At 43.7% G+C, this 27,681-nt stretch overlaps 1 protein-coding gene across 1 annotated transcript; it reads left to right on the top strand.

Moving 5' to 3' along the window:
- Positions 1 to 52: 52 nt before the first annotated feature.
- Positions 53 to 27,661, top strand: jade3 (jade family PHD finger 3). The gene is made up of 11 exons (XM_034208246.1): positions 53 to 274; positions 9,722 to 9,781; positions 9,861 to 9,943; positions 13,912 to 14,069; positions 16,804 to 16,994; positions 17,644 to 17,855; positions 18,302 to 18,469; positions 20,745 to 20,861; positions 21,062 to 21,514; positions 24,691 to 24,808; positions 25,332 to 27,661. Exons 2-11 carry the CDS (start codon positions 9,733 to 9,735, stop codon positions 26,063 to 26,065), a joined length of 2,283 nt encoding a protein of 760 aa, XP_034064137.1. The 5' UTR covers positions 53 to 274; positions 9,722 to 9,732; the 3' UTR covers positions 26,066 to 27,661.
- Positions 27,662 to 27,681: the final 20 nt, after the last annotated feature.

The raw sequence follows: 27,681 nt of genomic DNA, 5'->3' as shown, positions 1-27,681 counted from the left end.
GGGTAATACCGGTGAGTAAATCGAGCGCACCCCGGCCGTATGGAATCCGGCGGCCATTAGGACCGTGCGGGCGTCTCGGTACAATAGAGCTGTTGTGCCGTGGTGGTGGACAGACTGCTGCCCAGGATCTCCCTCTGTGCTTCGGATACAAAAACCCCAAATTCCCCCTCTCTAAAATCACCGGAGACTCCGTGTATATCACCCCGTATTCTGGAGGTTTGATCCGGACTGAAAAGTGGCAGGAATAGAGCGGACAGCAGCCGGTGGACTGAAGGTAAAATGGGGGGAATGGAAACAATATGTGTTCCAGGATTTAGCCGGGGCCTGCTCCCTTTTCCTGCCTGTATTTCGGCTTATTCACCCCGCTAATGTTTCTTAATGAAGAATGTTTTCCTGTCCCCCTCTCTGTGGATAATGGAGCCGGTGTTTGTGAGGGGAATACTTTGTGTTAATGTGTGTAGGAAGGAAGTGACATCTTTGTGTGATGGTGGCGCCCACGTTTGATTTCTCCACAGCCTGCAGGCCGCGGCGCTGAAGTCAGACTCAGGATGGGAGTTTACAATAGGGGCACTTAAGGGGAAAGTTCATTTAAACATTTCTAAAGGACAGATTCTCCTTTTTTTTTAAGTTCCTCTGTTGTTAAAGCCTGTGAGACGTCTGGAACACTGTCAGGTTTGTGAAGCTTTTAGTTAAAGTAACAAAAAGGGAGATTAAACAGCTTTTTTCCTATTCAACCACATTGTCTCTTTTAAAAAACACTTGATATAACAATGAGAATCAGATTTCACCAAGTAGGTTTACACAGATGGGCAATTTGCTTTGGTGTAAATGTTTCTTACAAACACAGAGAAGAAAAATGTTTTTTTAAAGAAGGGAGCAAAAAATAGTGTTTAAAAACAGTCTTTATTTTAAAGACTATTGTTACAAATGAGAAATAAAGACAATATTTACACATAATATAACCTGTTTAAAAAGAGGTAGTGTGGAGCAGAAATAAATGGTGCGATACATATCTGATTTTATAAATACAGACTAATAAATGGTTATAGAATAAGAAAGAGAAATAAAACCAACCTTTTAAAAAAAAAAATAGTTTTAATTATAAAGTGTGCTTCAGACAGCCTTTAAATACAATGTCTAACATTTAAATTATGCTTAAAGAAGCTGGGATCCTAGCCTTAGTACTGTAAATTAAGCTTCCCCTTACATTTCCCCTTAACTGCCCAACCGGAAGCTGACTTCCGTGTGTGTTTGGCGCCAACTCGGCTCTTTGGGCAGGGCAGCAGGTTCAGGGTTTATGTTTGAAAAAGCTCCCAATTCACCCACTACTGACTTTAGTGGATGAAAAACAACACAATATATGAGGAAATACATGTAAACAAAGTGTGTGTGTGTGTACTCGTACTCAAAAGTAGAAATACTCTGTTAAGTGCATTCATGTACTCACAACATTACTTAAGTGAAAGTATTCATTTAAAAAAAAAAAAAAAAAAGGTATACATTATATTTCTGGATTACTGATGCATTTATGTGTTTATCACTTTATTGTAAAGCTGGCACTCATGTTAAGTACGTTATACACTGCTGGGTGTCTATACCTATAATACTTAAGGGCTTCATGTTTAGAAAACATATTTAAACTTATATTCTAATTGCACTAAGATTTAAAGAAATACACATTTTCTGCAAAAATCTATTTTAAGGGATCATGTCGAGGTCGAGGATCTACTCTAAATTATTATTTCTTAAAGGTAGGGTAGGTAAGAATGGAGAAACCAGCTCGAGTGCGCTAGAATTAGAAAGTATGCAGCCGGAAAAAATCTGCCCCTTCCTTCAGACTTCCTCACAGAGCCCCTCCTCCAACACACACGAACGCACACATGACCAATGAGGGCACGAGATGAGTTTGTGCACAGATGGAAGGCTGACAGGCAGGTAGGCCATCCAGTTACTTTAGCCGGGCCGGCTCAAATGATTGGTCGTGCTTTTTACAGCGCCACGGCTTCCACAGATGACATTTTAATGTATTTATTGTCAAAGCACTTAAGATATTCATTGCTATCGGGATGTTAAGAGCATTCCATGGAATATAACGACACGTGTTTCTGAAGTGAATTACCTACCCCACCTTTAAAAGTATCATGATGGATTTATAGTTGAAGGTAATGCACCAAACGATCAACAGATAATCAGAAATAAGAACACAGTTGCAGCCCTAGTTTACCCAGAACATTTAGAAGTAGAAATTGTCCAAAGCCATTTGACTTTTTATGTGTCAAAAATCAACAGATAATTTGTCACTCAATTTTTAACAACACAAAATTGAAATTGAAGAATACTGAATAGCAACAGGGGAAAGTCTCAGTATGCATAACTTGTAGGTTGATCCAGTTCTGCATTTTTATTGTAAGAATTGCAGCTTTCGACGTCTCTTCATTCATCGTTTACCTCCGCCCTGACGACCTGAGCGCTGTTTGCTGCTGCGGGAGAGACGCTCTTCACGTCAGGAACACATGCCGCTCTGCAGAGAAACACAGCGCGCTCTGTGTGTGATTTCATCTTAAAAATAGATTCAGTCCAGAAACACCCAGCAGGGTTTGAACCAAGTCTAGAAACTCAAGTCAGAAATGTGCCTGAGATCTCCTTGTATTGTAAGCTGCTGTTTATTTGACAAAGACCCTCAGCTAAAACCAAAAACATTGAATGTTTCAAATACTGTTGTCTCGTGAAAACAACTCGATAAGCACTTCCTCGTGTAGAAATTCCTCCAGCATGATCTGATCATTTTGTTTATTTCATCTTTTGTTGTTGTTGTTTTCGAACAGATGAGTTGTTCCAGCATTGATGTTGCAATACTCACATCGCAGGACGTGCAATAGATACATTACCTTAAAAACATCATGCTACTACTCTTTCCCCGCTGCATACAACAACAAAACATTTTCTATAAATACAACTCCAAGCAGAGTTTACTGAGGTGGTTTTGAGGTGTATTATTATTGCAACATTTTACCCCCACAATGTCTGATCAGTGTCTCCCACAGATCTGAAATATATTTGGGGGGGGGTGGTGGTAGCGGGGGAGGGGGGGGGTCGCTTGTTAGCAGACCCTTCACGCCATGGCAGAGCGAACAGGTACAGGCAGGGCCCATGGTGATAGCCCTATAGTTTAAACCTACTACCCACAAATAAACACATGGACATGGGTTACTATTTTTTTTTTAAATGGTAAATGTATTTAGGAATCTATCCATGTGATTTTTTTTTTTTTAATGTTGGAGTTAAATGCATCTGGTGCATTTTGAGAGGGAAATAAAGAGACTAGATCTATGGAAACACCCATATGAAACAGAACTGTATACATTTCAATAATCATAAAATCATGGCCATAATCAATAATATACAATATGAAAAAACACTGAAACTTATGTATTTGTTTTTGTTCATTTATAGTTGTGAGTGTGTCTGTGCTCCTGAACCAGCCTCACCTGTCTCCCTCCTCTCCCTCCTCTCCCTCCTCTCCCCCCTGCTCCTCTTTGAGGCAGCAGCAACGACTAGTTTTAGCTCTCAACAAGTTTTAAAAGTGTATCTTACCTTTTTTCACCTAGTTAACTTTTTATTTATTTATTCATGCATATTTTACTAATCACTCTCCTCTCAAATGGAAATATGTGTTTTACATAAATGGTGACCAAACCGTTTGAGACCCACTGAGAACTTGGACGAAGTTAACTATCTAAACACTCAGAGTCCTTTACCTCACCTGAGCTGGGGTTATCCCGAGCTTGAATGACACACGGAGACCAATCAAGGGCTTTTGATGTATGATCTGTATGACAGTGGCCATGTCGGCAGGCCACATCATGTGGACAGCCAGTCACCCTGTGTGAGGCAGGCCACATCATGTAGACAGCCAGTCACCCTGTGTGAGGCAGGCCACATCATGTAGACAGCCAGTCACCCTGTGTGAGGCAGGCCACATCATGTGGACAGCCAGTCACCCTGTGTGAGGCAGGCCACATCAGGTAGACAGCCAGTCACCCTGTGTGAGGCAGGCCACATCATGTAGACAGCCAGTCACCCTGTGTGAGGCAGGCCACATCATGTGGACAGCCAGTCACCCTGTGTGAGGCAGGCCACATCATGTAGACAGCCAGTCACCCTGTGTGAGGCAGGCCACATCATGTAGACAGCCAGTCACCCTGTGTGAGGCAGGCCACATCATGTAGACAGCCAGTCACCCTGTGTGAGGCAGGCCACTTCATGTGGACAGCCAGTCACCCTGTGTGAGGCAGGCCACATCATGTAGACAGCCAGTCACCCTGTGTGAGGCAGGCCACTTTACAGGCCAGGCCATCGGGAAACCCCCCGGTCCTCCGATGGCCAGTCCGGGACTGGGTACAGGAGGCGTAGAGCGAGGGATCATTGTCCACAAGTTAATCGGTCGCAGATGACGTCGTGATCACGGACGAAAAAGAAAGAAAAAAAACCTAAATGGGTCGCGAAATATACTGTTCCCTTCAGTGTTTACTTCCTGTCTGTCTTCTTCTGTTGTTCCCTTTAGTTTACTTCCTGTCTGTCTTCTTCTGCTGTTCCCTTTAGTTTACTTCCTGTCTGTCTTCTTCTGCTGTTCCCTTTAGTTTACTTCCTGTCTTCTTCTGCTTTTCCCTTAAGTGTTTACTTCCTGTCTGTCTTTTGTTGTTCCCTTAAGTGTTTACTTCCTGTCTGTCTTCTTCTGTTGTTCCCGTTAGTGTTTACTTCCTGTCTTCTTCTGCTGTTCCCTTTAGTGTTTACTTCCTGTCTTCTTCTGCTTTTCCCTTAAGTGTTTACTTCCTGTCTGTCTTTTGTTGTTCCCTTAAGTGTTTACTTCCTGTCTGTCTTTTGTTGTTCCCTTAAGTGTTTACTTCTTGTCTGTCTTTTGTTGTTCCCTTAAGTGTTTACTTCTTGTCTGTCTTCTTCTGTTGTTCCCTTTAGTGTTTACTTCCTGTCTGTCTTCTTCTGTTGTTCCCGTTAGTGTTTACTTCCTGTCTTCTTCTGCTTTTCCCTTAAGTGTTTACTTCCTGTCTGTCTTCTTCTGTTGTTCCCTTTAGTGTTTACTTCCTGGGTGTTTCTCAATCTCCAGTATGCTTGCTTGGTAGCACATGTCTTCCGAGTCACTTGCTTCAGAAGCGAGGCAAGAATCCTTCCTGGCATTCGGAAAACGAAGAGTGGAACAGGCGAGTAAGTGTGCAGGTGTGCGTCATATGAGAGGCCCGCCTTACATTTTCCGCCACAGATTTGGGGCAATTGGTCCGTGCGCAAAGCATTGTGGGGATTTTAAGACCGCGGAGTCTACGCATGTGCAGCCTCGAAATGTCTCCAAACGAAGTACGCCGGGCTCGGTAGAATTCCAAGTATGCTGGACATTGGAACAGTCCTTCGGCGGCACTCGATGACTTAGTATGCTTGAAATAGTGGCTCTGGAGCAGCCTTACTCGCGATTGAGAAACATTACATTGCATTTAGCTGACGCTTTTATCCAAAGCGACTTACAATAAGTACATTCGACCAGGAAGAGAGCCAAACATTTCAAGTGCTACTCAACTGGCTTTAGATAAGCCAGTCCTTTATTAGTATAAAAGTGCTTTGTTAATAGTTCTATCGCTCGAAGTGGAGTCGAAAGAGATGAGTTTTCAGTCTGCGCCGGAAGATGGGCAAGCTATCTGCTGTCCTGATGTCAATGGGGAGCTCATTCCACCATCTTGGAGCCAGGATAGCAAACCCACGTGTTTTTGCCGATGGGAACTTGGGTCCCCTTCGCAGCGAGGGCGCAGCGAGTCGTTTGGCTGATGCAGAGCGTAGTGCACGCGCTGGGGTGTACGGTTTAACCATGTCCTGGATGTTGGAAGGGCCAGATCCATTCGCAGCATGGTACGCAAGTACCAGTGTCTTGAAGTGGATTCTAGCAGTTACCGGAAGCCAGTGAAGGGAGCGGAGGAGCGGAGTAGTGTGGGAAAATTTAGGAAGGTTGAAGACCAGACGAGCCGCTGCATTCTGGATGAGCTGCAGAGGTCGGATGGCACATGCAGGTAGACCAGCCAGGAGGGAGTTGCAGTAGTCTAGGCGTGAGATGACGAGAGCCTGGACCAGAACCTGCGTCGCTTTCTGTGTCAGCTGGGGACGTATCTTCCTGATGTTGTAAAGCGTGTATCTGCAGCAGCGGGTTGTAGCAGCGATGTTTGCAGTGAAGGACAGGTTGTTATCTAGGGTCACACCCAGATTCCTTGCAGTCTGAGTCGGGGAAACAACAGAGGTGCCAATGTTGATTGTTAGGTCAAGAGTGGGACAATCTTTTCCCGGGAGGAAGAGCAGCTCAGTCTTGTCAAGGTTGAGCTTGAGGTGATGATCAGACATCCACTGAGAGATGTCAGCTCGACAAGTAGAGATGCGTGCGACGACCTGGGTCTCTGAGCGGGGGAAGGACAGAATTAATTGGGTGTCGTCAGCGTAGCAGTGGTAAGAAAAACCATGCGGGCTAATGACTGATCCGAGTGAGTTTGTGTACAGGGAGAAGAGGAGGGGACCGAGAACAGAGCCCTGAGGGACCCCTGTAGTTAATTGACAAGGGTGGGACTCAGACCCTCTCCAAGTCACCCTGTAGGTACGGTCTTTCAGGTATGAGGTGAGGAGGGAAAGTGCAGAGCCTGAAACTCCAAGTTTTTGGAGAGTGCGAAGGAGGATCTGATGATTCACCGTGTCGAATGCAGCAGACAGGTCCAACAGGACAGAGGAGAGGGATGCAGTTTTGGCAGTGTGCAGTTCCTCCGTGACAGCAATGAGAGCAGTTTCTGTGGAGTGACCCACTTTCTGTCTTCTTCTGCTGTTCCCGTTAGTGTTTACTTCCTGTCTTCTTTAGTGTTGCACATAGTCCATTAATCAGATGTCAACAGTCTGCTCTCCTTAGCAACGGTCTGCTTGCAAAAAACAGCTTACTGCAGAATATTCCAAATCTAATGATTCATTAAAGTCCACTGTTGATCCCTTAACCTGGAAAATAACACGCGAGTTGGTCTAAACCTGATGAAAACATGCCATCACAGTTAAAATGAACATCTAGTATAAAAAAACATTGATTTCTGGAGCTATAAAGGAGTTCTCTACACTTTAATTTCCCCATTGCGTTAAAAAAACATCGTTGAGATGATAAATGCTTCAAGAGCCTTAAAGGTCCCATGTCATGGTCATTTCTACTGATCATAATTCCATTGTTGAGGTCTACTCGAATAGATTTAAATTGTGCAATTTTCCAAACTCACATTGGTGTCTCATACAGCATCTCTGTAAAGTATGTGTATTCACTCTCTGTCCTAAACGGCTTGTTGGAACTCCTGCCCCCCCCTCCCTATGAGCCCAGTGGCCGTCTGCGAGACTGCGAAACCCAGCCCGAACACACACACACACACACCCGCAGCCTGGCTGGGAGTTTGTGTGTGTGCTCACACACCGACTCACAGCCTCGCCGCGTCCCGCCGTCTCAGGGAGGAGAAATCGGCGGAGCTGCAGCTGAGAAAAGATTGAGTGTGTGTGAGAGGGAGTCCGCGGATTGGTCCAATCCACGGACTTAACGTAACGGCTCCACGGATTGGTCCATTTGGGTATGGGCCCGTCACTGTACCCAGGAAGAAAAAGAGAAATCCCCAAGGAGGCGTTCTGGGGCAGCAGACAGGTCTTTTCTGTGTTAGAGTTTTACTCGCTACAGGGTGTACTTTGAGGGTTTGTGACTCTGCAGACCGTTTACATGCAGAAAAACCTTCATAACACAAGGGGACGGGTGATAACCGGAAAAGCATGACATGGGACCTTTAAAAAGTGAAGTGAGTGATCTAAAAGTAACCCTCCCTGGTGATCACACTGTATTATCTAACCGCTAACAGACTGCTGTTTCTCCGAACAGTTTGCATTAGTGTAATTTACTTATCGTACAGCGAGGGTTGCCCCCCCGACCCCTCCTGTCCTCATGGGGAATGTGAGGCATGTCCTGTCTGTGAGACAGAAACTGTATTCAGAGCTGCAGCATTTAAAACCTTCAATGAGTTCAGTTCAGGAGGCTGGAGGCTGCTTTACCTCGCTCTCTAAAGCTAGACTCTGATTCTGTCTGCGCACCAAAGCTGCTTCTCATTCAGGTCGTCGTTACGGACTGAGATTTATTTATTGCTTCGTTTATTTTCAACTTTTGATCTGTTGTCAACACAATATTTAAAGTGGTGCAGGATTCTTTTCTGGAGAGACTCAGTTTTCCTTGTTTATTTGTTTATTCCACACACTGCAGTTATTTAAAAACAGAACATATACACTTTACAAAACCTGTCTGTACACTTATACTGGTTTTGTTTTATTTTTTGTTTTTTGTATAGCGCATGCCAGAGTTTCCGTTAGAATATTTGTTTGCCGGTCAAAATGTCCGTTAAAGTTTAAATCTTCCGGACAAAATGAGAAAAGTGCCGGTCAAAGGTCTTCTTTGTTATTTATTGAGCTTTAAAACAAATGGATATGATTCGATATTAAACAATCTAATTATAGTAGATTAACTACATTATTCAAAAGTGTTCAGTAACTTATAATAACACGGGAATAATAAACGGAGCACTCTCTCCCTCTCCTGACAGCCCGTCAGTCTCATGCAGCTCGCGGATCAGTAATGAGTGACCCGACAGTAAAACTAAACATATCTATAACTAGTTTAGGTAGTTTGAGAGGTCATTAAAATAACTACGTGTGATATTCTAACCTGAAGTGTGTGTTTTGTTCCGCTCACCGCTGCATGTGATCATGCAGAGCTGCATGTCGACTCGTCAGCAGCAGCTGATCTCTCTCTCTCTCCCGTCAGATTAGACTTCACTCGCGTTTATGTCCATATCGATCAGATCCAGCTAGTTCTAGCTAATGATAGGACTACCTGCTTATTAAAAGACACCTAAACAATAAGTGTCGCTATGCAACCGGGTGAGGCCGCAAAGTATAGCGCAGCATTATGCATTTGTTTACATGCCCACCGGAACCCCGAGGCATTACCAACAGATCAACGTACAATCAACCCATACAGGACATCTCTTTCTCCACATGAAGTGTTAGACATTAGAATTGACTCTTCTTGTCTGTCACATAAGTGGCGTAACTGAAGCGGTATTGCGCTAAGGGGAAATTATTTTGACCGGAGAGATTTAGATTTGCCGGTCTTCAGCATATTTTACCGGTCAAAGTCCGGTAATAAAAGCAATATTCTTTCAGTCACAGTTGCTTACCAATACTGAAACATAAAACCAGAACACGCTCAAAATGTGTCGCATTAACCACTAAGAATTCAGTTTTTATGATTTATAAGATGCTGAAATGTTTCACAATAAAGTGGAATGGGCATTCAGCCCCAAAAGGGATGTATGTTGACGGAAACCCACATTGGCATCTGATTCTTTCAAAATAAAAGACCAAAACGGTGACTTTATCTTAACGGAAAAGTACCTATTTCTTTCCGACTGTTTGTTATATGTGACTTTTGTAAAGCGTCTTTGTGTGTCTGGAAAAGCTCTATATTCATTCAATGTATTATTATTATTATTATTATGATGTTAAGGCATGGGATTATATGAAACTTCCCCGTCAAAATTATCCTGAAAATCATAAAAAAGACGCCTTTTTCCAAATAAAACTGAAATTGACATGTTTCTCTCTTTCTCTCCGTCAGGATGTTACAGGATGAAACGTCTCCATTCCTCCAGCAGCAGCGACAGTTCTGACAATGAGAGTAAGTCTTCTGCTAAACACATAACATAAACTATTAAAAAGGTGATGTGGTTTTATTCACACCCTCTTTCTTCCTTTAGGTCCCTCTACTTCTTTCTGCTCCTCAAACAAATATGGCGGCAAACCTGAAACCCCCGCCGCCGACCCGAAGAAACCGGCTGAAGTACGTTTATTTCCTCTATTAAAAAAATAACATGTACTTGTGGGTTATCTGTCACCACTTTCTCACAAAAAATATACTATCCCTAACCCTAATCTCTAAGTGGGTAATTAGAGAGTCTGAAAAAAACAAAAAAAGTGGCGACAGATAACCCACCAGTACCCTACAACAACAACAACAACACATGCCTTAAAGGTCACCTATTATGCAAAATCCTCTTCTTCATGTCTCTTCTACATCAACATGTGTCCCCTCTTCTTCATGTCTCTTCTACATCAGCATGTGTCCCCTCTTCTTCATGTCTCTTCTACATCAACATGTGTGTCCTCTTCTACATGTCTCTTCTACATCAGCATGTGTGTCCTCTTCTCCATGTCTCTTCTACATCAACATGTGTGTCCTCTTCTACATGTCTCTTCTACATCAGCATGTGTCCCCTCTTCTTCATGTCTCTTCTACATCAACATGTGTGTCCTCTTCTACATGTCTCCTCTACATCAACATGTGTGTCCTCTTCTTCATGTCTCTTCTACATCAACATGTGTCCCCTCTTCTTCATGTCTCCTCTACATCAACATGTGTCTCCTCTTCTTCATGTCTCTTCTACATCAACATGGTGTCCCTCTTCTATCATGTCTCTCTACATCAACATGTGTCTCCCTCTTCTCTCATGTCTCTTCTACATCAACATGGTGTCCCCTCTTCTTCATGTCTCTTCTACATCAACAGATGTCCCCTCTTCTTCATGTCTCTTCTACATCACATGTGTCCCCTCTTCTTCATGTCTCTTCTACATCAACATGTGTCCTCTTCTCTCATGTCTCTTCTACATCAACATGTGTCCCCTCTTCTTCATGTCTCTTCTACATCAACATGTGTCCCCTCTTCTACATGTCTCTTCTACATCAACATGCGTGTCCTCTTCTCCGTGTCTCTTCTACATCAACATGTGTCCCCTCTTCTTCATGTCTCTTCTACATCAACATGCGTGTCCCTCTTCTCCGTGTCTCTTCGACATCAACATGTGTCCTCTTTCTTCCTGTAACTCTCTACATCAACAATAGTGTCCCTCTTCTTTCATGTCTCTTCTACATCAACATGTGTCCCCTCTTCTTCATGTCTCTCTACATCACATGGTGTCCCCTCTTCTTCAGTGGTCTCTTCTACATCAACATTGTCCCCTCTTCTTCATGTCTCTTCTACATCAACATGTGTCCCCATCTTCTTCATGTCTCTTCTCTGCTACATCAACATGTGTCCCCTTCTTCTTCATGTCTCTTCTACATCAACATCTGTCCCCTTTCTTCATGTCTCTTCTACAATCAACATGTGTCCCCTCTTCTTCATGTCTCTTCTACAATCAACATGTGGTCCCCTCTTCTTCATGTCTCTTCTACATCAACATGTGTCCCCTTTCTTCATGTCTCTTCTCATCCACATGTGTCCCCTCTTCTTCATGTCTCTTCTACATCAACATGTGTCCCTCTCTTCTGTCTCTTCGACATCAACATGTGTCCCTCTTCTTCAGTCTCCTTCTTCATCAACATGTGTCCCCTCTTCTCCATGTCTCTTCTACATCAACATGTGTCCCCTCTTCTCCATGTCTCTTCTACATCAACATGTGTCCCCTCTTCTCCTGTCTCTTCTACATCAACATGTGTCCCCCTCTTCTTCATGTCTCTTCTACATCAACATGTGTCCCCTCTGTGGAAAGAGACTCTGAAAGTTTCAGGAACAAAGATTCTCTCTCTTTTTGTCCTGATCCATTTCTATAAAAACCTGTCTGAAAATGAGCTGATCAGATTTTGGCCACTTTATGTGTTATAACCAGGGCTGCACATAACTGGTGCGCATGCGCACCTCCGCCAAAAAAAGAGCACCGGGTCATTTGAAAAAAGGCGCATTTGCGCACCAACATTGAGAGAGAGAGAGAGGGAGAGAGAGAAAGATATTTGCAAGTTGCATATGAACTCAGGGCCGGCCCGTGGCACTGGCGTTATAGATGTTCGCCTAGGGCGCCAGATCTGTGGAGGCGCTACGCTGTCAGCTCTGGGAGGGAAAAAAACATTTTTGACCGTTGGGGCTCATCCTAATTTTTGGCCTTGATGTAACAACATTCATAATTAAGTAAATGTAACACCCTTTTCACCCCGGTTACACGTTTCATTTGCCCTGCACAATGGGCGCTCGCCGTAAGTGATGAAAATGGGGGATGTTGGCTTATCTGGCGCCCGCAGCTCACAGCCAAAGTGCGACTGAGCGTGGGAGAGAGGGAGGGTGCACCGGTTCCGGCGCTGTTGTTATTAGAATCTGGTGCTAGCTGCTCTAACGGATATAAGAAGAAGATGTTTCTACAATTATGTGGAGGGAGATTCCTCTCCAGTCAGACTGAGAGGCTGATACTACAGCTCAGTGAGGTAAAGGACTCTGAGTGTTTAGATAGTTAACTTTAGTCTAAAGTTATCTCAGTGGGTCTCAAACGTTTTGATCACAATTTATGTAAACACATATTTCCAAGGCACTCCTTTATAATTATTGGGATAAACAGGTTTGAAATAATTCCAATGTATACTATAGGACAGTAACCAAAAATATCCTTTAAAACTGGAGAGATAAAAAAAATACATAAATAAATAAATGTTAAGGTAAAATAAGATATGAATGAACAACATAAATAAAATAAGTTACATTCATTTGTTATTGGCTAAGGTAGGTTATTGGTTATGTTCACATACTTATTTGATTACATCCACTTTTCTAAGATGACAACAGAGACTTTCGACCCAAAACCAGCAGCTAATCGCAGACTCAAACAGAGAGAAAGAAGTAGGCCTACATCATCAGCTACCATGTCTGACAGAGAGGAAGACAGTGAGGAGAACAGTCAGGAGGATAGTGATGACAGCTTGTAGGATTACTGGTCGTGCTAATGTTGTCTTGTGTTCACCTCTGCATGTGTGTTCTGTGTTCACCTCTGCATGTGTGTTCTGTGTTTCCCTCTGCATGTGTGTTCTGTGTTCACCTCTGTGTGTTCAGTGCCGTGTGTCTGGCAAATAAAGTCAAGACCCCCTCAAAAGTTACGGTTTATTTCATTTTAAGGATGAGCACCAAGCAACATCTCCAGGTGCTCCTTTGAGAACCAGGGCAAAAAAGTTATGTGCACCCCTGGATATAACGTTTTTTTTGGCTTGTGTGACATTAGCCAATCAGCAACCAAGGTACCCCCCACCTTATCACCTGAATCTCCTCCTAGAGCACATGTGTCAAACTCAAGGCCCGGGGGCCAAATCAGGCCCTTGGTAGGAGGCTGTGGCTCAGTGAGATAGTGCGCTGAACTTCAGGGTGTAGCAAGTTCGAGTCCCACTGCAGTCAGCATGTCGTTGTGTCCCTGAAGACACTTCACCCCAAATTGCTCCTTTGGGGATTGTCCACAGTATTGAATGTATGTAAGTCGCTTTGGATAAAAGCGTCTAACAAGTAACATGTAGTGTAATGTAATTTTGGCCCGCAGGATAATTTTTAATTACTATTGGATCTGGAAAAATGTAATCATAAGAACTGACTCTGGAAAAGCTGCAGATAGAGCCATAAGAAATTAATGCAACTGATTATTTAATGTTGTTTTTATAGGCAATCATTTAAGCTTTGTTAGTTCCAGGTTTAATATGTGCAATAAGTTCATTTCAATAAGTTTTGCAATAAACATTGAACCAGTCCGGCCCTCCACTAGTACCCATTTTTTTATGTTGTCCCACTGTGTATTTGAGTTTGACCCCCCCTGTCCTAGAGCACCATTGAGTTCTTTCTAACCACATCTCTGTCAGAGGGGCGTGGGGAGGGGCTCCTTATTTTCATCTAAAGTAACAGAGAGAATCAGCACTTTTGAAACAGGGCTGAAACAGAGGGGATTATGGGATGCTGTGATCTGTATTTGTAATGTCTGATTGTGATTTCCCCCCCCCTCCTCTCAGGTGTTCAGAAAAGACCTGATCAGCGCCATGAAGATTCCCGACTCGCACCACGTGTCTCAGGAGGATTACTACCTGCTGGCTGACACCTGGAAGCAGGAGTGGGAGAAGGGGGTTCAGGTGCTGGCGTGCCCCGACACCATCCCTCAGGCCTCCGTCAGGTAACACTACATTTACTGACTTCAGTGGAAATATGCTTTCATTCCTTAGAGCAGGGGTGTCCAAACTTTTTTCCCCGAGGGCCACATACAGACAAATATACGAAGGGCTGGGCCACTCACTAGAGGCGAGGTATACTGCCTCATAAGTTCAGTTATAAGTTGGAAAAGTCAATCAAATGTAGGTAAATTATTCTTGATACTTGAAAATGCTGTTAGATCACAGCTCTCCATAAGGTTTCATTTATTTTTTTGGCTCATTCCTTAAAACAGAAGCTTCAGATTGATTATAAAAAGGAAAATATGAAGGGTGTATTTCAAGCTTGTAATGAAAATAAGTAGGGATGCACGATAATTATCGGCCCGATAATTATCGGTCCGATATTAGGAATTATGACGTCATCCCGATACCAGTATTAATAGCCCCGATAATATACAATATATTTTTTGGGTAACAAAAAATACTGCGGTGTGGGTGGATTGGGATGAGGGGCGCTTGTTTTTCACTCGGCTCCTCCCGTTTTGCCAGTACTGTGGTATTAGTGGTTTAGGAAGAGGGGAGTTTTTCACAAATCCAGCGCTCCCTAACTCGTGAAGCCAGGACAGTAAACAAACATGTCGTCGGTGGTATGGGCGTTGGAGCTATGTGCAACTCAAGGCATATGCTCGAACCGGAGCTGCCTGGACGCTGCAATCATGTTGAGCACTATCCGTTCTGAGTGTGCTGACTTTTCGTACAATGTCCCACTGTCTGGCTTCCTGCATAAAGTCAAGTGCTCGGCGCAGTTGTGGCGAAATGTCGCTCCTCTGTTTTCATTTAAACAGCTCCATATCCGTTAGCGCAGCTAGCTAGCACCAGATGCTAACAACAACAATGCACGTAAGGTCTCTCTCTCGCTCGGGCCACACATACACACACCCTCCCGGTCCTCCAGATGGCCAGTCGGTGCCTGCCGGTGAGCGTGGAAGTGTGGTCTGCCACAAGCGGGCAACAGGAGCGGGGCTGTCAGCATCAGCTTGTAGATAGTATTTTAAACTCGATGCGCTCTGAAAAATACACGCGTTAATCGCGTTAAAATAATTAGTGGCGTACATTTTTTTTGTATTATCGGTCTTGAGAAGCAGGAAGTTATCGGTATCGGTTTCAAAAAACCAATATCGTGCATCCCTAAAAATAAGTCATTGGGCTTTTTTCTTATCAACTAAGATATGTTAGAAAATGTTTCCAACTTTAATTGACTGAATTTATTTGAAGTGATCTTATTAACACATGAATACTACTGTGTAATATATTTGAACATATATATTTAAGAAGCACAATATAAGAAAAGCATAGTTTATTATACTTAAGTCATTATACTTTTTGAATTCGCTGAGGGCCGGTTCAAAACGGTCCGCGGGCCACATTTGGCCCCCGGGCCGTAGTTTGGACACCCCTGCCTTAAATACTACTCTTCAGCACTCGAGGATATCATCCCAAAACCTTATGTGGCCTCGTGGTTTCCTTCCCTTTGCTTCTTTTGCTCATGTCCTAGCTCCACTAATTCATTATCGCCCAATTATTTTTATAATAATAAGACGTATTAATTACAGGGGGTCCGCGGGGTCTTAAAAAGTATTAAAAGTTGATCAATCAATTTAGCGAAAATTAAGCCTATTAAACAGCATTTTCCAAGGTGTTACATTTTGTAGCTTGTTTTCAATAAGTATATAAATGGTCCAAAGAGGTTGTATTCTACAGTGTGCCTGAATGTAATCATGGCGTAGGTGTGTAGTGTGATTCTGTGTAGTTTATTGATGGCATCCCGTTGGGTTTGACGTCATCTGAACAGGACATCGCACGCTCACTGCTTGATAGCGCGAGGGTCCGTTTACGCTGGTTGTTAAACAACATCGTTATGGGGAAATGCAAGTCTGCGTCCAAATGGTTGGAAGATAAGGAGGAAGGACAATCAATACTGTATATAGTCAATGTGAGGTAAAGTGTGTCGCCAAGGTAACCGGTTAGAACTCCAAGTGGAGATGAGGTCTTAAAATGTATGGAAAGGGTCTTAAAAAAGGTCTTGAAAGGAATTACATGTGACTTCAGGATTCCTGCATATACCCTGTAATGGCATTATATGGCCATTCGTATATTAACATTGTTTAATTTATGCATAGAGAGTCAAGATCGATAGATAGATCTTTAATTTGTCATTGTACAGGTACAACGAAATTACAATGAACTCAAGGTGCCAACACGCAACAACAAGACAATATAAAAACAAGAAATGGGACTTAAATAGACATGATAGGGAATATGTACATAAATAAATAATAAATTAAATTGCTGATGAACAGAGACTGAGCGCTGAGTCTTCATTTCAACACACAGAGACTTTAGAGAATTATCCTGCAGTTGACAGCGTAGCCCACTGAAAACGTAGTGTGCCTAAACGGGCAGAAATAAACAATGCCGTTTTACAAAATGTATTTTTTGTGTGACTTCTCAGGGTCGTGTTTATTTTGCTCTGCACACTGAATCAGCAGCGGCAACGTTTTGTAGGAAAAGCAGGATTTCATTTACCAATCCCAAAACTTCTTCCTGCATCTCGGGCTCCTAGCCAATGCCGATGTCTTGCAGATTCATCGGAGCATCCCTACTATTGTGCTGCTACAACTTAATTCACCTACAACATAACAACTGGAGTCCTTGTTGGCTCTGCAGCACTGAATGCTTCTGTTTCCTGTGTTTCAGAGCGGTGCTGGAGAGTCCCAAAGAGCTGCTGTTCACGCTCCAGAGGAAGTTCATCCAGAGCTCCGGTCAGGAGTCCGCGGAGCCGGGATACGTGAACATCAAGGAGCTGTCGGAGAACATGTGCCGCTACGACCTGGACGACATGGACCTGCACTGGCTGCACGGCCTCAACACGCAGCTGCAGCGCATGGGTGAGGAGAGAGGCTGCTCGCTGGAGCTGGAGCATCCATTACATTACATGTTCCCACTACTGTTGGAAATGGGCGACTGTGTCTCCACCACTTTGCATTAGGATCATTTGTTAAAAATGTTCTGAAAATATCGTGCGAACATGTACAATCTGGAGGGCTGTTCACACCATCGGAGTGTATTTCTGGTAACCCAAGTTGTGGAGTTTGGACCTGCGACACGTTTAATATTAGTTATGATTGAATAGAGAATAGCTTTGCAACAGCGTAGTATAGTAACTTCACTAGTTGTCAAAACAATTTGTGAATTATCGTGTTTTTCGAGCAAGGCAATTTTATTTATATAGCAACTTCAACACAAGGCAATTCAAAGTGCACAAGCTAATATAGAATAACACATATATAAAATACATGCATAGAAGTTGCAGTGTAAGATATGAATAGGTCAATTAAAAGCAACGGCAAAAATAGTTATTGTTGTGTTTTATATATTTTTAGTGTTTTTATGAATTTTAGCATGTAAAGTGTCTTGAGCGCTCTTCAAAGCAAATGTATTGCTACGTCAGAATGCATTGTTACTACATCCACAGAATCACCAGCTGCCTCCCTAAAGCTGGAGATATTAAACGCACTAAAACTATCTGTTCTTCAGGCGAGGAAACGATCGACGAGCTGACGATGGAGCGCGTGATGGAGGCGCTGGAGACGCAGTGCCACGAGAACATGAAGCACGCCATGGAGACGGTGGAGGGGCTCGGCATCGAGTACGACGAGGACGTGATCTGCGACGTGTGCCGCTCCCCCGACAGCGAGGAGGGCAACGACATGGTGTTCTGCGACAAGTGCAACATCTGCGTCCACCAGGTAAACACACGCGGCAGCATACATGTGGGAGTCAGCCAATTCAACATGACGTATTCTGCAGATTGTAGATTTAGTTTGAGTGTCTGGGAGAAACTCCACCTGGAGGGAATATCCTCCATCCCTCACATACTTCTGTATATATAATAACTTGCTTTATATTTTGTTTTTGTTCCTGTTAATTTGTAAATTCAACATGTATATTTTTCTTGTTTATTTCTAGTCTTTTTAATTTGTATTGTACAATGTCTTTTATGCTGCTGCAACACATCGATAAATCCTCCTATCCTATCCTAATACGCAGATTGTAGCCTTTGCAGACCGTTTGCATGCACAGAAACCTATAGAGCACACTACAGGGAAGGGAAACCCACAACAAGCAGAATAGAATTTGTCCTCGTTGCTGGAAACATTGAGTCTATAATATCGTAAATGCTTCTCTCTCCCAGGCGTGTTACGGCATCGTCAAAGTGCCCGTGGGGAACTGGCTCTGCAGGACCTGTGTCCTCGGCATCGACCCGCAGTGTATCCTCTGTCCTCAGAAGGGAGGGGCCATGAAGGCAACACGGGCCGGGACCAAGTGGGCCCACGTGAGCTGCGCCCTGTGGATCCCAGAGGTACAAATCCAACCTCTTTGTGTGATTCTACAGTGAAGTTGATTTATTTAATTTATTTGTATTGACATTTGGCAGCAAACATCTACACAGCGTTTTTTGAAGACATAATAATTGTACATTTTAAGTTTGTCTGTCCGAAATGCCTTTTTCTTTTTTTTACACAAAAATAAAAACAGTAAAAAGTACGAACATTAGGGAGTGATCAGGACTTCACAGTAAAATCATACATTTGTAAAAATAAAATCTGGCCTATGAGGTTTTACGAAATCAGTCCACTTTCTCCATCGTGACACAAGTAGTTCCAGTTTGTGATTGACAGATGATGTTATCCTCTCCATTTTGTAAATGTCCATTGTAATATCCATCCATGCGTTTAAAGTTGGGCTATCTGGTGATAACCACTTCTTTGTAAGAGCTTTTTTACTCGCCACCAGCAACAGATTTAATACATATTTGTCTTTTTTAGTCCATTCTTGAAGTGTGAGTCCAAAGAACAAAGTCTTAGGGTACGTCCACACAGCAGCTTTTCAAAAAACTTGAAAATCTTGGAGGTGGGCGTGTCTGAAAGCTTGGGGATTTTTTGCAAGCAACGCGACCAACAACCAATCACATGAATCTCCCGCCCCCGACATACAAAGCAAAAAACCCCGGGGTTTTTATGCGAGCAATATATATATATATAAACTCCCCAAACAGGCGAAAACCTACCAGTTTCACCCACTATCTCTGCCACCTCCCTCCATGCCTGGTTCCTCCGGTTTGTATCCCGTTAATAGTTCTGGTCGTAAAGAACCGGGTGATTTGCTACCGTCATTTCTCGTTTGGAATATGAGGAAATGAACTGCGGTCTCGTTCTCCCTGCTTACACGCGGTTTGATTGGCTAGCGCTTCTACTGTCAGATTTGCATAAACGGGATTTGATTGGCTGACGCTTCCACCTCAGCTTCAAAAGTTGAACATTGCTCAACTTTTGAATCCTGAAAATCCTGGAAATCCTGGAAATCTTCGCTTCGCTCCCCCACAATGCAGTTCGGCGAAAAGCGAGGCAAAGTGACGTCATCCCCATTCAAAGTCAATGGGCAGAGAAGCGTTGGAAGCGTTGGAAGATTTGTTTAAAGCTGCTGTGTGGACGTACCGTTAGGGTGCACACCTAATAGTCCGTTTCTCAGCTGCGCACAGTTTGTTACATTGTTTCATTCTTCAGAAGGTTCGGTTTGCGTTCACAGGCAAAACTCAAACGGACTATAAACTTTAAACGCAAGTCATGTGCACGGAAATGCTGTTCAACCATTGGTCAGACATTACGGGGGTAAAAACGCAAATCCCGGCAATTTCTACCGGAGCCTCCGCCATGGAGCATCGGCACTTTCGGCAGGTTATTCTCATGCTGCTGTTAATCTGGAGATCAACAGACACTAGCAGCCCGCACATATGATTATATAATCAGACAACGTCCGTTAAAAAACATTATAACATAATGAGAGACGTTCTGCAGTAAGGAGGGGCGTTTCACCGACGACAGGTGTTCTTCATTTTATGTAGCTAACGGAGAATTGTTACTTTACACGACACTGTTCAACACTTCATTCTGCTTCACTCTTTAACTAAACAACCGCGGATGTCTTGAAAGACTCTTTCGCTAAAGATTTTGAAGACATCCGCGTTCTTGTGACACGTAAATACTACGCTTCCTATGTTTTGGTGCGGACTGCGTCACACCAGCAATGAACCGCTCCAGAGTTCGCAAGCAAGCGCTCAGAGACCACCTCTTTTAGCGGACCAGAGTCCGGTTGTTTAGTTCACTTAAGAGGTCTCGGACTGCGTTCACACCGACCCAAATGAACCGCACCAAGCGGCTAAACGCACCAGGGTTCGATTCAACCGGACTATACAAGGCAGGTGTGAACGCACCCTTACTCTCCATGGATACATGACATTTGAAAATATCTCGTAAGGCATTATGTATGTCTCTCCTAAAGACCTTAACAGGGCAGAGCCAGAAAACCTGATCATGATTTGAATTTCTTTAATGTGGAAATTTAAGAAATGATTCGATTAAAAGACATGCATAACAACATTCACTTTGATACATAAAATAAGTACATAACGATTCACAAATGAGGAAGGGAAAACACAAATTAATCATAACTTATAAGGTATAGCTAGATGCAACATTATTACACATCACCAGGTCATTATTAATGTTTAAATGTTCAAACTGTGAAGTTTAAAGTATAAACTTTAAATATGAACTTGTCCTCTTCTCTCTCTGCAGGTGAGCATCGCCTGTCCGGAGAGGATGGAGCCGATCACCAAAGTGTCGCACATCCCCCCCAGCCGGTGGTCCCTCATCTGCAGTCTGTGCAAGTGGAAGACAGGGGCCTGTATCCAGGTGAGGGTCCTTAAAAATAAATATCACAATGGGCCAATGTAACCGGTTAAAACTCGAAGTGGCGCTGAGGTCTTAAAATGTATGGAAAGGGTCTTAAAAGGTTTTACATTTGACTTCAGGATTCCTGCTTATACCCTGCTTCCATGTTATTCAGTGTTTTTCCCTCCATATTAACAACATCATCCGTGTTCTCCCCTCAGTGCTCGGTGAAGAACTGCACCACCCCCTTCCACGTGACCTGCGCCTTCGAGCACAGCCTGGAGATGAAGACCATCCTGGACGAGGGCGACGAAGTCAAGTTCAAATCCTACTGCCTGAAGCACAGCAAGTCCAAAGAGCCCGGACTGAGCCCCGCTCGATCCAAAGCCCCTCCCGAGGCGCAGAAGGGGGGGCAGCGCGCTCAGAGGCTGCAGGAGCTGGAGGAGGAGTTCTTCACCCGGGTGCAGCAGGAGGACCTGGTGGGGGTCGTGGGGCTGTCGCTGCGCCTCGTGGACTTCATCTTCCAGTACTGGATGCTGAAGAGGAAGGCCAACTTCAACCGAGCCCTGCTGCCCCCCCGACAGGGCGAGGAGGGCCTGGAGCTGCAGCCGCAGGAGGACAGCATCCACACCCGCATGAGGATGTTCATGCACCTGAGGCAGGACCTGGAGAGGGTGGGTGCTGCCTGCTTTATAGTTTCAAGGCTTTTATTGTCATGTGTTCATAGTTAGTGTAAGGCAAGGCAAGTTTCTTTGTATAGCATCTTTCAACACAAGGCAATTGAAAGTGCTTTACAAAAATGAAAGCAAAGATAATAAAATATACATTAAAAGACAAAATACATGATTAAAAGTTTCAGTGCAGTTTAAGATGTGAATAGTTCAATTAAAAGCAGCGTCAAAAAGAAAAGTCTTTAGTCTGGATTTAAAAGTAGTCAGAGTTGCAGCAGACCTGCAGGTTTCTGGGAGTTTGTTCCCGATATTGGAGCATAATAACTAGGGATACACGATAATTATCTATTATATATTAGGAATTATGACGTCATCCCGATAAACCCGATACCAGTATTAATAGCCCCGATAATATACAATATATCTTTTGGGTAAAAAAAAAAGAAAAAAATACTGCGGTGTGGGTGGATTGGGATGAGGGGCGCTTGTTTTTCACTCGGCTCCTCCCGTTTTGCCAGTACTGTGGTATTAGTGGTTTAGGAAGAGGGGAGTTTTTCACAAATCCAGCGCTCCCTAACTCATGCCTGGCTGTGACTTAAATGGTGTGCGGCCGTGAAGCCAGGACAGTAAACAAACATGTCGTCGGTGGTATGGACGTTGGAGCTATGTGCAACTCAAGGCATATGCTCGAACCGGAGCTGCCTGGACGCTGCAATCATGTTGCGCACTATCCGTGCTGAGTGTGCTGACTTTTCGTACAATGTCCCGCTGTCTGGCTTCCTGCATAAAGTCAAGTGCTCGGCGCAGTTGTGGCGAAATGTCGCTCCTCTGTTTTCATTTAAACAGCTCCTTGTATCCGTTAGCGCAGCTAGCTAGCACCAGATGCTAACAACAACAATGCACGTAAGGTCTCTCGCTCGCTCGGGCCACACATACACACACCCTCCCGGTCCTCCAGATGGCCAGTCGGTGCCTGCCGGTGAGCGTGGAAGTGTGGTCTGCCACAAGCGGGCGGCAGATGGTATTTTAAACTCGATGCGCTCTGAAACTACGGGGCGGCCAAGGAAAAAAAATACACATGCGTTAATCGCGTTAAAATAATTAGTGGCGTAAAAATTGTTTGTTATCGGTCTTGAGAAGCAGGAAGTTATCGGTATCGGTTTCAAAAAAACAATATCGTGCATCCCTAATAATAACTGAACGCAGCTTCTCCATTTTTTGTTCTGACTCTGGGGACAGAAAGTAGTTGACATGTAGTCATGTGACCGTGCTGTAGTTCCTTTTATAGCCCAACATTAGCCACCTTTAGCTTAGCGGTGGTGACGTGAAGTCATGTGACCGTGCTGTAGTTCCTTTTTATAGCCCAACATTAGCTGCCTTTAGCTTAGCGGTGGTGACGTGAAGTCATGTGACCGCGCTGCAGTTCCTTTATAGCCCAACATTAGCCACCTTTAGCTTAGCGGTGGTGACGTGAAGTCATGTGACCGCGCTGCAGTTCCTTTATAGCCCAACATTAGCCTCCTTTAGCTTAGCGGTGGTGACGTGAAGTCATGTGACCGCGCTGCAGTTCCTTTATAGCCCAACATTAGCCTCCTTTAGCTTAGCGGTGGTGACGTGAAGTCATGTGACCGCGCTGCAGTTCCTTTATAGCCCAACATTAGCCTCCTTTAGCTTAGCGGTGGTGACGTGAAGTCATGTGACCGCGCTGCAGTTCCTTTATAGCCCAACATTAGCCTCCTTTAGCTTAGCGGTGGTGACGTGAAGTCATGTGACCGCGCTGCAGTTCCTTTATAGCCCAACATTAGCCGCCTATAGCTGTAGTTCCTTTATAGCAGGCATGGGCAAACTAAGGCCCGCGGGCTATATATGGCCTGTTGGGCTTTTGAATCCGGCCCGCCAAATATTGGTACAAAATTGTCCAAATTATAGTAAAGCCTTTTTTTTTTTTTTTTGCAATACCCAGCATTTCAGTTGATCCCACTAGATGACGCACTCTAGACACAATTGACCTTTGCTGGTGTCTGGTCTATTCTCTGGCCCCACTCGGCAACCCGGCAAGATCAGAGAACCAAATATTTCACGCTTACATTGGAGGGGGCGAGATTAACCTGAGCAATAACAGTTCATGGCGAGGACAGCGAATACAAGTTGTAACAAGCAGTAGCGCTGAGCAAAGTGACTGGAACGCGACCACACACTCACTGTTATTGACCATTGTGAAAAGGCAGACGTTTTCCTGTTTTGTATTATTGCAACTATCGGATGGAATCAATACATGAGCTACATGTGGCCATCACAAGTAAAATCATAACGAAAACTACGCCGGTAAAATATGCGTGTAGAAAACGGCTTATGTCACAATATGATGGCAACAAGTAGTCAAGATAGTCTGATTAGCTGACATCACCTGTAGAATGCCAGAGAAACGTTCATAACAGCGTTGTGATGCCAAACAGCTTTCAGACTAAAACACATTCACTGATGGGGAATATTTATGTGACAGTCAGACAATGAAAACTTTACAGCCGCCACTGCCGCGAGTTAACGGGAGAATAAACTCCGGTAGACGAGCAGCACTGCAGCTGAACCACGTTAATAAACAATGCACTCTGGAGAAAGGTATAAGGTTGGAGAAGTAGTTCTTTAATTTAATCTGGCTTCGTATAATTAAAAACTACCAGACGCAGTCCTCTATTGATGTTGTTGTGAGCGGTGTTGCGGAGAAAATCAGCGACGTAAAACGCTGTGTGGGTCATAAGAAGGCACGTAAACGGTTACATCATGACGCAATAATTCACCTTTGAACCTGCATCTGTAACAATGAGTGGACCAAAGAAAAGTGTATAATGAGGAGTGGACAGCTAAATATCTTTTCACCGATCTGCTACTGGCCCGGTTCGTCTGTCAAATTTTAAAACTCATAGTGGCCCCCGAGCCAAAAAGTTTGCCCACCCCTGCTTTATAGCCTAATGTTAGATTTTTACTTGAGAGATCATAACATCGTGTTAATATGTTGAGATTATCCCGCTGAACAAAACGTGTAAGCATCATACGTTTTTTTGCCACAGATTATTTTCTGCAATAATCCAAAATCCAATCTGAATTCCTTACTTACAGGTAGCAGATAATGCAGTTGTAAAAGTGTGCAGTTCTCATTGTCTCAACCTCTCGTCCTGCAGGTGAGGAATCTGTGCTACATGGTGAGTCGTCGTGAGAAGCTGAAGGTTCTGCAGAGCAAAGCCCAGGAGCAGATGTTCAACCTCCACATGAAGCTGCTGAACCAAGAGCTCTCTGCTGGTGAGCCATCTGCCGCCATTTTGATGTTACTGCCAATAATATGCTGTGATATCACCTTGGGCAAGATGCTAGATGCTAGATGCTCCCGAAGGCATGAAATGTGTGTGAATGTTGGATTCCTTGGTTAAAAAGTGGCACATTGCTCTGTGTGAACGAGGTGTGAATGGGTGAGTGATGACTTTGAGGAAATGCAAAGACTATATATTATTATTATGATGCTATGATAACATGCAATTACGTATCTGCCACTACGTTTTTTTGCACTACTAAATACTGGTAATATTTACATTAATTATGTGACTGTCTATGTTTCCTGTAGATATTTAATTGCTCTTGTTACTGCACTTTTAGTTTACAGTTTTACTATCATGCTGCTGTGTTTATTGTATTTTTGTAACTCTGGCACAACAATTTCCTTCGGGTTAAATAAAGTCTTGTCTTATCTTATAAAGCGCTAAATAAATACAGTCCATTTATCATACAATCCAATCTGAAGCCTTTTGTTGTGTTCCTTCCTCCCCAGGTCTTCCTTCTTCCTCTTCAGCTGAGAGCGTGCTGTTTCGTCCTCCTCCGAGAATAACTCTGAAGCTAAAAATGCCCAAATCCTCCAGCCTGGGAAACGGTGGTTCTAAATCCGGGAATGGGCCGCTGTGCCCGGACAATAGCGTGAATGTGACGGATCATTCAGGGGAAGGGTTGGGTCTGGGGAAGCCTCAGATGCACGGACACAACCGGAGAGACGAACGTTCAAACGGGCGTATTTCGTCCTCTTCCTCTAGCCGCCCGATGCTCCCCGTCACGAAGCCCGGCGGGAAGCCTCTGGCTCTGCAGGCGGCGCTGCACGGACACGCCTCCCACAGCAACGGCAAATCCAACGGCCTGCTGGAGAAGCTGGTGTCGCAGAAGAAGGACAGTTCCTGCCAGACTCCCAGCGAGCAGGAAGCTACAAAAAGCAGCTTCCGTAAGTCCGCCATGGAGCACTTTGGCCGCTCCTTTAAAGAGGCCACCATCAACCTGGTGAGGACCACGGAGGACCTGAGGGCCTCCGACAAACTGAGCCGCAAAGAGAGACTGTGGGCCAAGCCGGTGTCGGAAACCCCGGTGGCGAGCGGGAGGCAGGACAGCGACGGGTACTGTCCCGACCTGGAGCTCAGCGACTCGGAGCCCGAGGCCAAAGGGAGGCACCGGCGGCGACAGGGGGGGGCGCCGGCCGACCCCCAAAAGAAACAGGGCTCCAGACACCCGGTGCAAAGGTGACGGCAGTGTGCACCCCCCCCTCCACACTGAAAAAGCTGAAATGTTGAGTTTAATTATATAAATGATCTCAACAGATTTCACATTATTGTATTAGGTTGGTTGAAAGCAATTAGGTCTAACTTAATATTGTTGCTAACCTAATACATGTTTGTGAAATCTGTTGATATGATACATTTAATTAAAGTCAGCGGTTCCGTTTTTCAGTTTAGTCTTCCTAAGTGTCTTTGTGAACACGCCTGTACACTACAGCTGCAGAGATTCATCCTCAAAACTGTTAAAACTATTTTGATAGATTTCATTTTTTAGAAAAAAAAGACAAAATTCTGTAACTCCAGCTTCTTAAATGTGAATATTTTCTCCTTTTCTTTTCTCCTCTTTGACAATAAACTGAATATATTTGAGTTGTTGACCAAACAAAACTTCATTTTTCACCATTTGATGGACCAAAAAGCTAAAGGTGGTGCAGGAATGAGTCCTAAAACCATGCCATGACTCAGCATTGTAGCACTTCCTGTTCCCTCATCTTAAAGTCAATGGTTTTCTGAATGTGCTTTTGGTTAGAAGCCTGAAATAAGGTCTGTGGTTAAAACAAGGTGAATATATTTTTATCCCACGACATCACATTTGTCAGTAAATATCCCGCTGGTGAATTTAAAAAGTAATCCTTCTGAACAAAATGACATAAACAATTTTCTGCAATACTCCACAACTTGTAAAATCCCATTGGCTTTTTGTGGAGGGAACCAGAGAGATGCTATATTATACCGCAATAAATATAATTGCTAATTGCAGCTCTACTGTACGTACGCGAAGGTGCATTAAGGGAATTTTCAGCAACATCTCCATTTGTTAATTAAATCACAAAAATAGCCCCGTGTTAATCTGTCGGATTTTCACGACTGCCTTATCCTGACTACAGTAACATCTTGTATGAAACGCACACGTTCAATTTGCATTTCTGACTCAAACTGCTGTATGTTCAAATGGGGATGTAAATACTGTGAATCTCACATGTTCCACTATCAAAGCAAATCGTCACCAGAAAGTGAAATCCAGCATGTCCTGCACCTGTTTCTCACACTTGTCTGTTAGTTTGTTTTCACACAGGTGATACACTGACTTTTATATTGGTCAAGTATTGGGGGGTCGTTTTACAAACAGAAATGTGTGTGTGCAGTTTTACACCATTTGTAGAACAAAAGGAGCATGAAAAACATGGAAGTTCTTGTGTCAAAGTGAAAAGAAATGTGTGTAAGAAAAAGAATCATTCCCTGACTCAAAGCAGCATTTATAAAACGAACGACAGAAAATATTCGCAAGCTATTTTGGTAATTGTCATTTTTCATGCAGAAAATGTCTAAATGTTTCCAGCCTCTCAAAAGTTGAGATTTTCTTTCGGTTTTATATCAAAACGAAGACATTTAAAGACGATGTTTTCAACAAATAATCAAGTACATGTTCATTAGTTAGAGTTGAGATGTGTTCTTCCCTCAGCTCATCACATGATCAGCCTTCACTATCACTCACTTCCTCTATATTTGTCTTTTTCTGTTTCTTGTTACCTTTTTTGTTGTTGTAATAAAAGACCTGGAATAACTGGTGTGCAGTGTTGGGAT

The sequence above is a fragment of the Gymnodraco acuticeps genome, unplaced genomic scaffold (genome assembly GCF_902827175.1).
Source record: "Gymnodraco acuticeps unplaced genomic scaffold, fGymAcu1.1, whole genome shotgun sequence".
Lineage (NCBI taxonomy): Eukaryota > Metazoa > Chordata > Actinopteri > Perciformes > Bathydraconidae > Gymnodraco > Gymnodraco acuticeps.
The sequence above is the reverse complement of the archived record's forward strand: the minus strand, read 5'-3'. Positions and strand labels throughout refer to the sequence as shown.

Bases quoted from the DNA above. Each gene is read 5' to 3' on its own strand.
- jade3 (XM_034208246.1), top strand. From the start codon at position 9,733: ATGAAACGTCTCCATTCCTCCAGCAGCAGCGACAGTTCTGACAATGAG. The intron at 9,782-9,860 runs GTAAGTCTTCTG...TTCTTCCTTTAG, and splicing joins CGACAGTTCTGACAATGAGA to GTCCCTCTACTTCTTTCTGC. The intron at 9,944-13,911 runs GTACGTTTATTT...CCCTCCTCTCAG, and splicing joins ACCCGAAGAAACCGGCTGAA to GTGTTCAGAAAAGACCTGAT.